Genomic DNA, 17,227 nt, shown 5'->3' with positions numbered 1-17,227 from the left:
TCTCTATAAGTTATAAAGCTGATTGGCCCATTAGGTCAGGCTACTTATTAGTTCTTATGACTTATCTTAACCCATTATTCTGATCTGTGTTAGCCATATGGCTTGGTACCTTTTTCAGTGTGACAGCTCACATGTTGCTTCTTTGGTGATCTGGGCAGGAGTGGCAGAGGGAGCTTCCTCCTCCCTAGCCTTCTCCTATTCTCATTGCCCCGCCTCTACTTCCTGTCTGGTTGACCTGCCTATACTTCCTACCTGGCCAATCAGCATTTTATTAAAATACATGATTGACAGAATACAGACAATTCTCCCGCACCATTTCCCTCATGTTACATATATGTATCAAAACACAAGAGCTCAATCGTGCTCAAAAAAACAGAGGCACATTTACCACTGAGCACCAAAAAACAGTCAGAAAATGTCAAACACCCAGTTTCTCTCTACCTTGAGGAAAAATTAGAAAAGCACACAAACAATAAAAAAAATGACAATACAGGAAGGAACCAAAGCTCAAAGACAAAATAAAGGAAGATTGTTCATAACAAAAGCCGGAAAAATCAAAGAAGACAAGTCCATCTCAAAACCTTGATTATTGGAGGAAGGAAGGCAAGGAGGAATGGACGGAAGGGATAGAGACTAAAACAGAATCAAAAGACTTAATGCAAGAAGAACAATCCAGGCAAATCAAGGCAATATACAGGATGGTAGTGAAAAGGTGAGGTCACGAGTGACAACCACCCTGAGATAAAGGATGGAGAGGTGTATACAGCATCCAGGACAGAAAGGAAGTCGTGCATCAGTAACACCAACTGCTAGCCTTTCTTGACCATATTGAGACCTGGTGATGAAGACATTGAGATGGTGACCTCGCTGGGCTCCACCCCTCTAAGATATTCTTGTGCTAAGAATGCAGCAGGCACCATCACACACGGATCCTCCATGGTCTTGACTACTGGGCCCAGGTCACATTAGCAGTTTTCAAAGATCACTTGTAACTTTGGTGCCATTACAGGTCTGCAGCCTTTTAACTGACACCATGGTTTTGTTCTCCAAAGCAGATCTGTTCCATATATGACAAGAGTGTTCCTTACAATTACACTCCAGGGCACATATAGATTTATATGACTAATTTACACACAAAACTGCCAGAAGATTTATTTTTTAAAAAAAAAATGATTCTGGAAAACATTCTTTTATCCCAGGAAGACTTTCAGAGAGGTTCTCCTTGCATACTGATGATGGGCCAGTCCAAACAAGAACGAATGACGGAAGTCGGGAGCGATGGCTCAAGAGGCAGAGTGCTTGTCACATAAACATGAAGATCTGAGTTCTGTCTCCAGAACCCGGACAAAGGAGATGACTGTTTGTGACACCAGTGCTGGGGATATGGAGCCCCTGGGGCTCCCTGGTCAGCCAGCCTGGCTCACTTGGCAAATGCGGGACCAGGGAAAGTCTCTGTTGCAACCAAAACAAGATGGATGGCACCTGAGCACTAAGACTTGATGTTTTCCTCTGCTCGCTCTCTCTCGCTCTCCTCTTACACACACACACAGACATACACACGAGAGAATGACAGACATTGCCAACCTTTGCAGCACATTGCAAACCAAAACAGATAGTCAACTGTCCATGCCGGCATTTATTGCTTCCACCACAAGATACCAACAGCCTCAGCCCCGGGACTCCTCCACGTATTTCAGTTTTTGCCCAAAGATGGTCCTCCTACTCATCAATGCCCTTCCCCTGCCAAGAGGCTCTTCTCTATTACTTAAGAAAGGAAAGCAGCCATCAACTTCCACAAAAGTTAGAGCAGATGAAGACCTGATTCTCTTCCCCTTCCAACTTTCCAGGTTCCTTTTCCTTGGTTTATCATGAGTCACCCACTAAGGAGAAGATGTTGAACTGCCCTCCCTCTTATTATGATTGGCAGCACATGACAAAGTGCTCTGAAGATCACTGCTCTCCACGGGACAAATACATGTTACAAAATCATTATGGGTTAACTAGAATGACTCGATCAGTAGGATTCTGAAAAGATGCTCCCAAGAGTAACAGAAAGGCGAGCAGATTCCAAACTCTTGTGACATACTCCAGTGTGTCTCAAAGCATAAGTACATGTGATTCTTGTGAGAGAAAGTAAAAAGAAAAAAATCAGTCCCTATCATTTTGGTAACAGCCACTTCTGTGCGCCACGCATGGACTGCAGGGGACAGATCTATGACTTCCTGGGAATGCCTTGCCCATCTCCATTTCTGCCGTCATTAGCTACAAATAATGGAAGAGACACCAAAAGATGCCTGTAACTGTTTTAGGAGTGTGTGCTTGCATTTTAGGTGTGAAAGAGATTTTATAATGTGATTCGTGGACCTACGGATGAAGCTCTGTGTGTAGCTAAAGGTGCTGTTTTTAAAGGAGCAGGCGAGACCCTATGAGACAGTTCAGTGGGCAAATGCACTTGCCCCACAAGACTGTACTGGGAACCTGCAGTGGAAAGAGAGAACCACTTTGGAAAAATGTACTCTGACATCTGGCACAGTGTCCCACCACCACCACCACCACCACTGCCACCATACGTACACAAATCAAACATACACAAGAGTTAGATTTTTTTTTTTTAATTTAAAGACCAACCAGGGTAGTTAGGTCACTGTTTGAAGGAAAATGTCTCCCATTGGCTCATGTGCTTAAACACTTGGTTCCCAGCTGGTGACGTTGTTTAAGACATTTATGGAATCTTTAAGAGGTGGAGCCTCTAGAAGAAGTGGATCGCTGGGTCCATGAGCCTTAAAGCTTTTTGGTCAGGTTCTACTTCCTGAACCTTTAAAATGGGGACTGCCAGTAGTTGTCTAAGGGATTTTTAGGTTTATTCCCTACCCTTAACAAAGAGTGGAATGACAGAGAAAGACAACACCAGGCTGTGAAGACAGAGAAAATAACAGCTTCATCCCTTTGGGAGGGGAGTAGCCACAGGCTTGGGTATTCTATAGGATCCTGGCTGATTCTTCTTTCCCCTGTCTAGATCCTGTCTAGATGCTCACCCTCAAATCTTCCATGAAGTGTCTTCCAGGAACAAGATCCCGTCATCATGGGGAGCCTGCATTTGCTTCCCTAGTCTACCCAGGGCTCTCTAATTCCCTTTTGCCTTCTTTCCCGCTTCTTTCTTAGTCCCGACTGTGACATGGCCAGCCATCTTAGGATCCTAGAGTCATGTTTTTCTGGCCATAATAGACAATATCTCTTCTTCAACTGTGAGCTAAAACAAACTTTTATTTTCTTCCATTAGGTGTTTTGCCACGGCAAAGAGAAAAATAACTACAATAAACATAATTATGGAAAAAAAATTCCCACCAAGAGTAAGAGAAGAAGTGAATATCCAGGTGTGAGTGTTCACGGAGCAAAAGGAGGGAAGAGGGAAGAAGGGTGGAGAGAGAGATTAAAGTGAAAGAGAGAAAAAAAAGAAGGGGAAGGGGAGGGATGGAGAGAGAACAGCTTTGCCTGACTAAAATGGAAGGAAATGGTCACATCTGCTTGAGGTTTGATAATTCCTCAGTATTGAGACATGATGAATATGGGGTGGACAAAGCTACGGTTTGCTCCTAGAAGCCCATCCCTCCACCATAGGTGGCTGAGGCAGGGAGACTATCGGTTGGTACAGAACAAGCCCTCTCCCCCTTGTTTAAAAAGGAGAACAGAAAGGAAGATCTATGAAGAATGGATGGACACATTGCCTCTGGCATTGCAGAAGTAGCATGGAGACAGGTTTGCCAGATGCTCTTGACTTCTCTGTGAAAGCAAAGATGGTTCTGGTTAAAATGTGCAAACATGGAGACTCTTGTTCTTTAGGGGGGCGCATGGATTTTCTGCATGCCAAGAGAACTTTCCCAAGGTGAAGAATCCCTGGAAACTGCTGGAACAGAAGTGACTAGCAGTTCTGGTACATGATGAAACTCAGCAAACTCTATTTTGAGAAGAGGACTCTAGAAAAGCCACCCAACAGCAACAGCAACACCACCAACAACATGGCATTAATTTGCCTCCCAGTTGTATCCCAGGCTGGAAGAGGCCCCATTTCACACAGATCTGCCTCTGGCAGATAACTCCACCAAGCATACAATGAGTTTGGTGAACCTGGCACTGAGACCTGGACTTTCCAGCTGTTTCTCACTGCCAGAGGTGATTCCAATGTATCCATCTTCAAGATCAGTCAGCCAAAGACTGTTGATGATATTTTCTGATATGCTGGGCCTTTTCACCCACATGTGTCCCCCACAGATACCTCTTGAAAACCCCAAGGCCACAATAAATGAGAACTAGAGCCACCCACAAAAAATACTGTGTGTCAGAGAAAATTTGTAAACTCCTAAAATGGAGCTATAGACCAAACATAAACCTTGGTGCCTCCAGCTTCTCATTTCATTTAGTTTGAAAATCTTACAGCCTCAAAACAATTTGCAGGTTAATTTTTATTTTTTTAACTTTGCAAGAATACTGTATTCAAGTGTGGGGTGTGTTCAAATTCCCAAGAATTCATTAAACAGGCGGCTTTGCTTGAGCTCAAATGTTTCCAAAGGAAAAGTACTAAAACCTCTTTCAATGTTGAAAGAATACTATTAGGATGTTCTTCTCAGAATCCCATACTTTATATTAAAAACACAATATTCTAAAGCTAAGAGGGAAGCAGGCCATGTCTTAATTCTAACTGTGAAAGGAAGGTAATTCTAGCAAGTGAAGAAATTCAGATGTGGACTGAAGCAAAGGCCTCCCCCAACGGCTTTCTCCCTCCCTCTGGCTCCGAGTGTAAATATGCAATCAGAAAAAAAAATAATAATTCATGTGCTAAATCACACGAAAACAACACATGGCTGCCAAAGATTAAATGGCAAATTATTTAAAATGGGTCATTATATAATATTTCATCTCATTTATTCAGCTTAGTAGGGTTTGGGAGAAAGAAGAATGGTCTCCAACAAGAAAATAAAAGCAAGACTCAACCGTCTCCAAAGAGGATTCTCAAGTGCTAACCATTGGGTTGATACATCTTGAGGTGTCACTATTTCCCCTCAGTATACCACGTTCTAAGTAACTATAGTATTTTGTCTTCATTTCCAAGGTTCCTTCCCATTCTGAGGCTCAGGAATTTGCACATTTTGCAAAGCCCATTCAAAATATAATTCCATCTATCAATGGTGGTTTCTGCATTCACATTAGCTCCCATGTCCATTCACAAAATGAAGAGAATTTAGTATTGTCACACAGCAGTCTGGCTTGTGCATAACCATGTGTGCCTCCACCACCTATGGAGAGGAAGTTATGGGGATGGAAGGTCTCACACTCACTGCTGAAGCTTGGATAAGCACCAACCGAATCCTCTCAGACAACTTCAACCACCACAGAAAAACCTGCTGTTGGAACGATTAAATGACACCTGCTATTTTGTCCCACCCCTCTCTACCCACTCCCGAGGGATGGATGTGATCCTCTCAGTGTACAGGATTCAGATGAGAAGGGCGCAGCGACAGTTACCAAACCCCCAGAGTCCGCAAAGCAGCATTTGACTGCTTTATAGAAAGCATCGAAGAACCAAGCAAAAACTCATGAAAAGCACCAAATACAGGTCAGCTTCCAATGCCACAGAACACCAAAGACCAAAGAAGACCCAGCCGTCTCCAAAGAGCATTCCCAAATATTAAATCAGGCAGGGGTCAGAGTGAATGAAACTGATCAACAACCCAAGGTCCCAGAAAACAGAGCAGAGAATGACACAATGAGAAACAGGAGCTGTATCCATCTTCTTCATAACCAGTGTGTCGAGGAGAATGCCGTATCAAACTGTGGGGCTACAGTCGTATATCTGAGCCCCAAGAGTATGCATTTAATGAGTAACAAACGTGATGGAAAATAAGCAAAAAAAAATCAGTGTATACAAATTCTATGCCAATGTCAACTTGAAAGCAAACCTAAAAGGAAACATAAGCCAGCTCACCAGTGCCCAAACCTCTTATTTTCCTTCTAGTTTCCATGTCTAAAATCTGAAATCTGCAACCAAGTAGCCAATTCTATAGGCATTATTGAGTCCCTGAAAACAATCACTAACTAACAATACATCTAACTTTTACCTATTATAGTTTATGGTGTATTAAATAGTATATATTATAGATAAGTTTATTTTTATCGTTACTATTCATGTGTGAGTGTGCATGCCCTTGTGTATGTGTTTTGTGTGTGTATTTCTTATATGAGACTTCAGGGCTGTGACCATGGACATCAGGAGACAACCTTGGCTCCCCATTCTCACCTTTGACCTCTCTTGAGACTGGCCTCTTTTTGCCACAGCATTGGTTAGACTAGCAAGCTTCTGGAGAATCTCGTGTCTCCACCTCTCACCTTCCTCTCAATCCCTTAGGAACACTGGGTACACAGACACTTGGTCCTGCCTCCCACCTTTCCATGGGTTCTGGAGTTTGAACGTGGGTCATCAGGTTTGGACAGCAAGTGCCTTGCCCACTGAGCCATCTCCCCAGCCTTCCTGTTAGCATTATTAATTCTATAGCGCTACAATCTCTAATGACTAACATGACCTCCCAAAGACTATAGAGAACCCATAGAACCCAGACTCGTCTTTACAACACCAGTACTAAAGAAACAGAGGCAAAGCGTGGGGTTTTGTGTGTCGTTTTCTAATTGTTAACATCATCAATGGGGATGGCACAGTCCTACAAAGTCATCTATTGTTACTTTCCAATATCTTTCAAAGCAAACACAGCTTCCCATCGTGGTATCTCTAAATTGTTGAACTTTACAATAGGCCGAGGTTTCCTTTAGAGGTAAATCCCATGAAGGTTTTCTGATAAAATTCTGATAATTTTCCAAAGATTAAAGTAGACAAGAAAAATGTAAGCAGAAAGATATGTAAAGATTATTTATAATATCAAGAAAGAATGTGACGTTCGCCTTTGCTTTTGAATTTGTGTTTTGAGAGTCATTCTTAGCTTTTCTTTTACATAGCTGTCAGCTCCATTAAGTAGGTCTGTGTCTTCCAATTGAATGTCCCTCACTAGGGCATACACATACATATTTTTTAAACAATTGTTAGCAACCATCTGTTTTCATTTCCAGAAAATATATATTTTTAAAGCACAGCCAAAACAGTTCAGTGTTTTCCCACTACTGCAAAAATAGTAACACACATCCTGAAGACACGTCCCTGCCCGTGGACGTCGTCCCTGTGGCTCTCCCCCCTGCCCCATCTGCACTCCTGCTTGCAGCAGCTATAGCATAAAAACGTCTCTTCTCACATGCTTTGGATATTACACTAGTTAATCACATACAGCTGTGGTGTGTGAGACTGTTACAAAACAATTTCAGTGTGGTACTCGAAGCCAATTGTGGACAAACATCCACCATTTACTCTGAATAAAAAGTTTGACACCCACACACAAAAAAATGTTTCTTTTTCAAAGGAAAGACCGATGTTTTCCAGATCTGGCAGGGACATCATCGTGGGTGAACCTTTGTCTCTTTCTCTGACAAAAGACTGGTAACGCCAAGAGAGATTCGTGCAAAATCACATTAGTGCAAAGACGAAGCCTCCAAGAGTCCCTGAAGCCAGAAAGACCCTGGATGAACCTGCGACCCCTTTTCCTCTTTTGTGTCTCTCTCTGCAAAGTGTCCCCATCCCCAGCTCCCAAACAGCTTATTCCCTCGTGTGAAAAAAATCTCCTATTGTATAATTCTGTAATTTCTTCTGTAAATGGGGAGAAAATGAAAGGAAACTGCTCCAGAAAGGACTGTGAAAGAAATATAGATGCTGCTCCCTTTAAGTTCTGAATCTAGAGGAAAAAAATAAGAACTTTCTGAAGAATCTGGGGAGACATTTTTAGGGGATCAGAGCACATTCTAGAAAAGACAGCAAAGCCTGCAGCAGACTGCACACACTCCCTCTGAGCCTAAGGACCCGCGGCAGCGAGAACCGAAGAGAGAGAGCAATTCCTTCTAGCTGGGGTTTTTTTTCCTCTTATTTAAAACAAATTAAAATTCTGTACACTTGAAATTCAGCCAAACAAGACTTATCATATGCTCATGTTCTCCTACAGGCCCCCCTACCCCAAGCAAAGGAAAATACTTGGAATTGTACCTAAAATTATGCAAATAATCCAAAGCTGCAAGTTTGTTTGTTGCTTTTGTTTTTGCTTTTTTGGTAGTTGTTGTTCTAAGAAAACAAGTTTTGTACGTTTCAAGTTTTCAAAGGAAACCAGAACTTGGGAGTTTTCGGACAGTTTTCAAACAACTGGCAGGTTCCCAAGTCTAGCTATCAGTGCAAAGCCCAGGCAGGAAGTTCTAAGAAATCCCAGCCTCCCTCCCTCCTGCAGGATTGCCTTCCTGTGCCTGCCTGACAACTGGGGGAGCCATGATTTTGCTTTTGAAGGATTCGGATGTCCACAGTTTTTAAAATGCTTTATCCTCCAGAGATTCCCTGCTCTTTGTCCGCTCCTCACCCCTCGTGTTCTCCAGCGTATGATCTCTCCATGACCAACAGCACCCCAGCTAGACTCTTAGCGGGAGGCTGCAGGCTGGGCTGACTGCAAACGGTGGTGGTTCAAGCTAAAGTCAGGGCACAGTGGGTGGGACTCGGCCCACATACCTGATCCCGCTTCAGTAAGGCTCAGAATGTCATCTGAATGCCACTAGCCAGAGGAACCCAGGAAGGGCCTCTTAGTTTGAGCCCCTCGTCAAGAGTTTTAGGGGAAACTGAACAGAGAGGGGAACACTGTTCTGATTGCTGGGCTGGCAGAGGAAGTCTGCGAGCCAGGAAGGTTATGTAAAAGCAAGAATGGAGACACCTGCTGGGGGTTCTTTCTAAAGTTTAAGAAACATGACTAAAGTTTTCCAAATATCTTGTAAGAGAGAAATATCCATAACCACAATATCCAGGAATACCAAACCACCGAGCAGTGAGTAAATGTGCCGCCCTTCTGGCTTTCTCCTTTCAATTACTTTGCTGTCTGTTTGATGCTTTATTGCTGGTTTTTAAGAAACAGTCCAACTCAAAGTGTCTGAAATTTAAGGCAAAATATACCTGGAGTCTCAGAATGCAACACCAACAAGGGGATTTTCCGAAAAACGTGGAGTTTTAAGAGTCAAATGCCATTTTGTACTTCGCCAGCAAGATGACGTACATCTTTCAGCCTTCTCACCTCTAGAACCGTGGACGGGTCTTTCCACCCTTCTAAGCGGCAGTCTGCTTTGAGAAACTTTTAAAAACCAAGCCACATCACTCACTTCAGTATTATAACACATCACTAAGTTTCTTCATCATGCCATGACCAAAAGCCATGCCCCTCCTTGAGACTGTCTTCTCTAGCAAGGAGAAAAAGCATCAGTCCAACAGAAACTAAGCATCAGAAGATGTGAGCACAGCACAGCACAGCACAGCACTGCCACAAAGCACAGCCCAGAGTTCATGTCATTCAAATACATGCTGTTCTGTGCACTTCGGGCTGCTGAATAGTTACTATCTACTACTATTTAGGCTACATGCACGTTTTGTCTCCTATAAAGCATTTTAAGCCTCTAGAAAACTATTCTTGGAGATGAGAAAAAGAAATAGCCTATTTCTATATTTTGTTTTAGTAAAGCAAAGTAGAAAGTTAAGTTCTTACATAACGGGAAAAGAGAAGAAAGTGGACTTACCTCTTCCTGCACTACAATATACATTTGAGGAAACAGAAGACTTAATCTTCAGAATATGAATTTCATTCTGTTTTCTCATGAGAAATTAAAAGTTGTGCCTAGCATCTCACTATTTAAGTACAAAGCAAGAGCCTGGATTGCTTTTGTTTGTCTTACATTTTCTGAAAATTATACTAAACACTGGTCTGGTTTGGGTTCTTTAAGAATCCCTACAAGGATTCTCCCGCTACACACACACACACACACACACACACACACACACACACACACACACCCCACAGCCTTCTAGCCTTCTTGTATATCAGGAAGGAAAACCACTTGATTTTCAGCAGCCGTTTTAAGGGCTGATACCCCTGGAATGTGATTTTGATCAACCATAGGATTCTATTTCTATGAACATTGTCTCTGTTAGTTGCAACGAGAAACCTAAGTTGCAGTTAAACAGCTGGAGAAGTGGATTTCCGTGGAGTTCATCTAAGCCCATCACATAAACATAAGCATAACGCCCTTCCCTTAACTGATTATGAATTCTACTTGGAGATAGGTATGTGTGCAAAGGGCAAAGGTCATGCGGAAGCTGCACACATTGCCCTCCACACTCCTGACAGTGCTTCCTTGGATTGGATGAACTCTGTCAGAGAGTCCCCACGTGCTCAAATAGAACCTCACGCTGGTGGTTCCTCTGAATCCAACCTTTCACATCTCCAGCTTCCTGGGATGTCATTAACGTCTGCCATTCCACAGACACCAGAAAAATACGGGACACCCGCACCGCCATACTGAAGTTCTACAGCATAACAGCTAATATGACCACCCCAACAGCCGAAGTCGCTGACCTGACAATCCCTCCTGGCCCTCATCTGATTACCTAAATCTCAGTTTGGGATGCCTAATGGAACTAACTTCTTAAAAATGTTCCAGATGCCCATGGCTTGGGCTGATTGGAAAGTAATAAGACCCAGAGACGCTGCCAGAGTCCACAGGGCACTAAAGCCACACAGGACCCCAAACAGACTTAAAAACCTCTCAGTGTTTCTCCAGGCTCCATTCGTCCATCACTACTGCACTCTTTCTTCCCCGTTCTCTCTCTCTCTCTCTCTCTCTCTCTCTCTCTCTCTCTCTCCCTCTATCTCCTAGGGTGGCTCACTTGGCAGCCTGCATCTTTAACTCTACACATTATTCGTTACTCCCTGCTAGTCATAGGTTAAGGGCAATCTAGGAGAAAAACAAAACAAAAACCCCAAATCTTTCACTCACTTCAGTCAAAAACTTTCTCTTGCGGCTGCACACAGCATTGGAAAACCAGAACAAGCACAAAGCACGATTTGGGAAACATTTGGAAAAATTTAGCCCGATGAGTAAAAGGTTTGGAATGCTTGACATTTTTCAGGCAACCCCTGGGCTTATTGTTTTTGTTTCTGTGGGGGAGAAAAACACCTGCAAATATTTTCTTTTTTAAACTTGCCCAACCATTTCTTTAAGGAAAGTAGCAGGGCAGCATTCTCTACCCAGTTCCCCAAAGAGTTAATCCTCAGGGCACCAGGAGGGAGGCTTGGTCTGGCTAGGCAGCAGTGGCTGCCCAAACTAAGTGGACACAAAGGCAAAAAAGCAACGTGAGTCGACCTTGGAGGAGCAAAAGCTTAGAGTCATCGAAAAAGGAAAACAAAATGGAAAAAGAAACGTCAGTCTTGAAAATGCACTCCTGAGAGACGGTTGTCCAGTTTGGTTCTCAAATGGGCATTGTCTGATGAGACCGAATAAATGGGAGATAACCATAGCATGAATTACCAAGCCCTGGTGATAATGCCAGCAAACCCGGTGACAGCACACATGGCTCAGGCATGCCTTGCTCACTCTTGCATGTGTACTTGCTAAGAAGACGGTGGGGGTTAGTTAATGCAATACAAAATCAGACTGTCTGTGTACTTGAGGTGAGTATAGCACAAACATTTTACCCCCCCCCCTTCTCAAGTCCAATCTAATTGACAAATTGGAGAATTGATTTCTCACCTAACAGTCTTTCATACGTTAACTGAAGGGTAAGAGTTCGGCTTTGGTGCTGCCCTCGGCTCAGTGTTGTGGGCTTGCCTCTGGACCCCTACCCATCACTTAAGCACATGCTCGGACAAAGCCCAAAGTCTTTAACCAATTCAAGTTCAATTATTATCAGTTACATTCCATGCCTTTTTTCAAGACTCCGATGGCAGCTAAGGGGATGGGGGTGGGGGGGGGCAGTCTAAAAGTATAGACCCAGTATCCTAAGCTTCTACATCTTTTAGCCCATAGCATCTCAGTCACCCTTCACATAAAATAAAGACAGCCAACGCAAAAAAACATACTCAGCAAACTCTGAGGGACTTTGGTGGGTGTTCTGGAACCTCCCCAGGCCCTTCTTCATGCTGCACTAGGCCATGAAAAGTTTAAGTGCCCCCCCACCGAGTGTTTTCTGTAAGGAAGGGGGGCAAGGGGAGGCACCCAAATCTTTGAGATTCGCACACAAAGAACAGCTTACTAGAAAAGCTCCTGAAATCGTATTCGTGTCCCTGAGAATGTCTGCTGGAACCTCTTTTCTAAAAATCCCAGCTCACCTGCAAAAGACTTTCCCGGCTGACTAGCATTTCTGCTGCTAAATAACAAAAGAACACTCCATTGAAAGTACCCTGTCTTTAAAGGGAAAGCCACACTCCGGGTTCCCTCTCCCTTCTTCCTCTGCCTTGTTAACTCCATTCCTACTGTTAGTAATTTGAAAGCGGTCGGCAGAGGGGATGGGGGCGAGGGTGAGGGAAGGGTCCACTTGCCATGCCCCCCGAGGAGCACCAGACACCACGCTGCCTTCAGAAGCTCGCGGGTCCAGCCATACCTTGGTTTGGAGGTACTGGGGACAGTAGTACGTGTACTGGGGGTACATTTGTGGCTGATCCAGGCGTTTGCCCATGTAGCTGGGATCTTTATCTCCGAGGCAGGAAACTGAATAACAGGGTATATGATGCCCCAGGCGAGCTTCTTCCTCTTAATCCACTGTTCCCGGCAGTCTCGGTGACTGATGAGGCTTCCAAGACTCCGCCGCTCACTAGTTCCAACACCGTAAGGAATTTAAAACAACTGGAAAACCAAAGCAAAGCAAAACAAAAGAACCAAAAGAAAAGAAAAAAAGAAGAAAAACCCGATGGGGGCTTAGGTTCGTGGAGAAACCCCCAGACAGCTTCCCCAGTTCTTGGCTGCCTGCTTTCTTCCCGGCTGCCCGGTCCAGTCCGAAGGAAGCAGTTTGTTCTCTAACCAGCTTGTCTCTAGTGGTGTCAATCGCAGGCGCTTGTAAAGGCGAAGGAGGAGGGAAAAAAAAAAAAGAAAAAAAATCCTTTAGCACAACTCGGAACCCTTGCAGTACAGCTTTCGGTGTCTCGTGTCTCTTTCCCACCTTGGAAAAAGAAATTGTAATAAAAGGAAAAAAGAAACAATGGGCGAAAAGGGAAAAGAAAGGAAAGGAAAAAAAACTGGGGTGGGGGAAGGAGAAAAAGAAAAAGAAAAAAAATAAAGAAAAGAAAAAGAAACCGGTGCAGGCTTAGTCGCTGCTGTCTGGTTCCCAGAGTGACATGGTGTGTTCGGGCTGGCCTTGCCCCCTCTCATTCACTTCCCCTCCTTCCAGCCAGTGGGTGGAACCGAGAGAGGCTCTCCAGGGAGCCGCGGACGCAGTCCAGAAGGCTGCAGTATTTCCTCCAAGAGGGGAAAAAAAAGAAGAAGAAAAAGAAGAAGAAGAAGAAGAAAGAAAGAAAGAGAGAGAGAAAGAAAGAAAGAAAAAGGCTGCTGCTTCCCCTCTGCTAGCTCTCTGGAATAGCAGAGTGAATGAGTGGCGCCCGCAGCAGAGTCCCGGGTGGAACCGAACCCAAGCCTGCCCTTGCAGTGCCTGGGTGGGGCATGGCCCAACCCTCCCTGCCCTGCACCGACAGGGGCTCCCAAGCTCCCAAGCTGCCTTCTCCTTTCCAATCGCCAAGTTCCCAGAGGTAAGGCATGATATTGTTGAACAAAACAAACCCTGCGGGGTGGAGGGGGGGGGTCGCACAGGGAGGAAGGGAAAAATTATATATACACATATATGTGTGTCCATATACATTCTCAGACACACACACACACATGCCAGTCTTTCTAGTTAAGAAGGGGAAAAGTGTGTTCAAGGCTTTTTCAAAACCTCTTAACACACTAAAAGCCAGATGAACCCAGGACCTAAAGATGAAACCAACATTTCGCCTTCTAGAGGACACGGAGGATGCTGAAGAGCGGAGAAAAAGTTGCCGTTCTTTCTGTTGGGCACTTCTGTGGGGAAGTCATGTCGCACCTCAACAAGGGGGTGGGCTTGACTCTCAAAAATGTTTTGTGACTTATCCATCTGCTAAAAACTAAAAATCAAAGCGATTCTTATGTTTATTCGCTTATTAAAGAATAAAATCTTGCTCTCTCTTTCTCTTTCTTTTTTTTTCTCTCTCTGGATGATTTCGTGGGCTTTATAAATATTACAGAAAAAATGAACAAAAACTCGTAATTACTTGTCAGAGTTTCCCCCCCACCAGTAGTAATATTCTGACACGTCTATCAGCTGCTACATTATAATACAGACTGTTTCAGAGAAGATATATTTCCTTAAAGGGTCTCTCTGCAAGGCGGCGGCGTGGCTAAAATTAGCTGTGCCAGCTGTGTTTTGCTGGCACTGCTCACGCATGCCCGGAGCGTGGGCAGCCAGCCTCTGCGCGCCTCCCCATCCCACCAAGTCGACTGAGCACTCTAGCCGTCCTTTCAGATGAAAGACGACTGGTACAAAGGCAGTTTTCTCTCAGAGCCCAATGGTCAAAATACAATCCGTACGATGCTACCCCTGTGTATGCTCGGACGCTCGTGGGGCAACAGCGTGGGCTCCGGGAAGCTGAGCTCTGAAATGTGTGTACCAGAAGACTGAAAGATAAGGACACAGAGAAATTGGTTCTCTCTCTCTCTCTCTCTCCTTCCTTCCTTCCTTCCTTCTCTCCCTCCCCTATTTTTTCCTTTCCTTTTTTTTTTTTTTTTAAAGTCAGGCTCTTGGTTACTCCAAGCTGTACTTCAACTTGCTATGAAACAGAACGACTTTCAACTTCCGATCTTCCAATTCCCGAGCCCTGAGATTGCAGGCATGGATTCGTGGACCAAGTTTGTGTGAGCACTGGCACTTGAACCCAGGGCCCTGCACATGCTAGGCAAACACTCTACCAACCACGCAATCTCCTGATGACAAACGTCGGAAGAAAAGAACGCAAGTTGAGGTGCAGGCATAGGAAACCCGAGGGCAATGTGATGGAGAAAAATCAAACCAGCTCCATCCATGTTTTAAAATGGGGAGCTTCTGGGCTCGGTTATCCCATCCATAAAATGGTGAAAGATATTAGTGAAGTTGACATCAATCAAATCGGCACCAACTGCAATTTCTCATGGCCACATCTCCCTGCTCAATGAAGTCCAGAATCTAGAGAAGTTGTCAAGACCCTGTGAATCTCATTAGTCCTTTATAGCTAAGGGTTAGATTGTAAAGTCTTCTCTTCACCCTGATGGGCCTGCCCCGAGTCCCACTACACAGAGACCCCGTTGGTGACATCGTCTCTGAGCTCCCACCTGGGTATCTACCCCTGTCAGCTCTTCCTTCCGTGGACAAACCCCTTGAAGAAGCTTTCCCTAAACTTCCCAAGGTGCAGTTTGTTCTCCCTGAGAGAGGGCTCACCGGCTGCATCCCTCCCATGACCACCTACACTCAGAACAGCAGGCCATACCCTACACAGCCCTCTAAACCAACGTGGAGTCAGATACAAAGCATGTGCCCCGTGCTGGCTTGAAGGACAAAACATTTTAAATACGATAAAAGATTTTCCCTCAACTCATGGCTTGCTTTTGGAGTATTTCATTCTTTTAAAAGACATTTAGAAATGATGCTGATGTATGGTGTCTGTGGATGGACGCGTGTGTAGGTCAGGACATGACTTTTGAGAGTTGTTTCTCTGCCCTCTAATGTGTGGTTTCAATCCCTTGGAGAACTCAGATGTTCGGATGCAGTGGCAAGCACCCTTAACCACTGAGCCATCCTGCCAGCCCTTATCCTTCACTTGTCATTCTCGTCAGGCGTTGACATTGGCACAGACACAGGGGTCAAAACAAGGTTCTTCTTTCAGGGCACAGATCCCAGGGGAGGGAGTAGGAAATGCATGAGGTCAAAGGCCAGGAGGTCGTGAGGAGACGGAAGGCAAGGAAACAGAGTCCCTGGGGCTCTACTCGAAAAGACTCATTAAGAAAATGCTCCTCTGAAGGGAACCTTTAGGTCAAAGTTGGAATCCGATCCAAGGCCTGGCATTGTGGTGCCATTGGAGTATTTAGCGTTCAAAGCCTTGACTGGCAGCCAATCTACCTAGAGTCCAGTCCTGCTTCCTTCCTCTACCATCTTCATGTACCTCAATTTCCGCACTCATAAAATGTTGCTACCCACTTTTTATAGTTTGTATGAGGGTCAGCTAAGATAATCACCTAGAGAATTTGGGATACCTTTAATAGGTCATATCTGCTCCATTAGATGCCAGACTGTATCTGGGGAAAGTAAGCCTACTAGAGGAAACACCAACATAGAAAACTTTCTGCATCTCAAGAGTGTGTTAGCCTCAGCCCCAAGGCTACCACGAAGCAGCAAAAACCCAATGCAACGGTGAAGCTGGGGAGGGAATCTCCAGCTAAAGTCACTGGAGGTTTGATGTGATGGTCAAGGTGTCAGCACAACAGGGCCTAGAATCACATAGGAGATTGTGAACTTCTGGACGTGTCTATGAGGGATTCTCAAACCTAGGTTAATTGAGGTGGAAAGACCTAACCTAATGTGGATGTCACCAGGGCACTAGCTTCACTCCTGGACTGAATAGAAAGGAGAGGGTGAGCCATTCACTTCTCTCTGCTTCCTAGATAAGGACACAAAGTGACTGTCAGCCTCATTCTCCCCGCATGATGCCCTGCTGTGATGGGCTGGACCTCAAATTGCGACCCAAGCAAACCCTTTCTTTTCGAGTGATGTCCCTGCACAGCTGTTGTGATGCAAGGAGAAAAGTCAGGAAAATGCTCACCCAGGACTCGCCCTGGACAGCTAAGCTGCTAACGGCAAGCAATGCAGCGGAAGTCCATCCAGACCTCCTGACCTGAGAGCCAGACATCTTCTGTGTGAGGATAGTGTCATCCCACGGGGCCCACCGAGGTCCTTCAGACCCCAAGATCCGTAAGAGCAGCACCAAAACCTCCTTCACCAGTTCTGATAAAGGAAATTTGTATTCTCCTATGAACTCCTGGCTCTGGAGAGTCCCTGAAGGAAATATTGCCTTATTTACCAACAAAAGGCTAAATAAATAACTCCTCAGTCAAAGCTATAGCCTACTTCTATGTAAGGTTCTCAGCATGGGTCTAGGCTTTCAGCAATTTCTACACAAATTGCTACGTTCCGAAACACTATTCTGTTTCATTGGATTATTGTAATGTTCTGGGCATTGATGATGAT

At 44.6% G+C, this 17,227-nt stretch overlaps 1 protein-coding gene and 1 long non-coding RNA gene across 18 annotated transcripts in view; one reads left to right on the top strand and one right to left on the bottom strand.

Annotated features, from left to right (window-relative positions):
* The window catches only part of Rbms3 (RNA binding motif single stranded interacting protein 3), a 796,347-nt gene that overhangs the window by 659,330 nt on the left and 119,790 nt on the right, over positions 1 to 17,227 (bottom strand). For 8 of the 17 annotated variants that reach the window (XM_048423672.3, XM_048423686.3, XM_048423687.3 and 5 more), the window contains exon 1: positions 12,548 to 12,682. The exons of the other annotated variants lie outside the window; for them this stretch is intronic. In XM_048423672.3, coding sequence (XP_048279629.1) covers positions 12,548 to 12,622 — 75 coding nt within the window. In that variant the 5' untranslated portion in view covers positions 12,623 to 12,682. Of the gene's footprint in view, positions 1 to 12,547; positions 12,683 to 17,227 lie in introns of those variants that run through there. 17 annotated transcript variants of the gene reach the window in all.
* The window catches only part of LOC125393294 (uncharacterized), a 29,243-nt gene continuing 25,530 nt past the window's right edge, over positions 13,515 to 17,227 (top strand). Inside the window, exon 1 of the long non-coding RNA XR_007229758.3 lies at positions 13,515 to 13,685. This is a non-coding gene — a long non-coding RNA (uncharacterized LOC125393294). The remainder of the gene's footprint in view (positions 13,686 to 17,227) is intronic.

This window comes from Myodes glareolus, chromosome 4 (assembly GCF_982192425.1).
Source record: "Myodes glareolus chromosome 4, mMyoGla1.1, whole genome shotgun sequence".
NCBI lineage: Eukaryota > Metazoa > Chordata > Mammalia > Rodentia > Cricetidae > Myodes > Myodes glareolus.
Note: the sequence above shows the minus strand (reverse complement) of the source record. Positions and strands in the feature narration are given on the sequence as shown.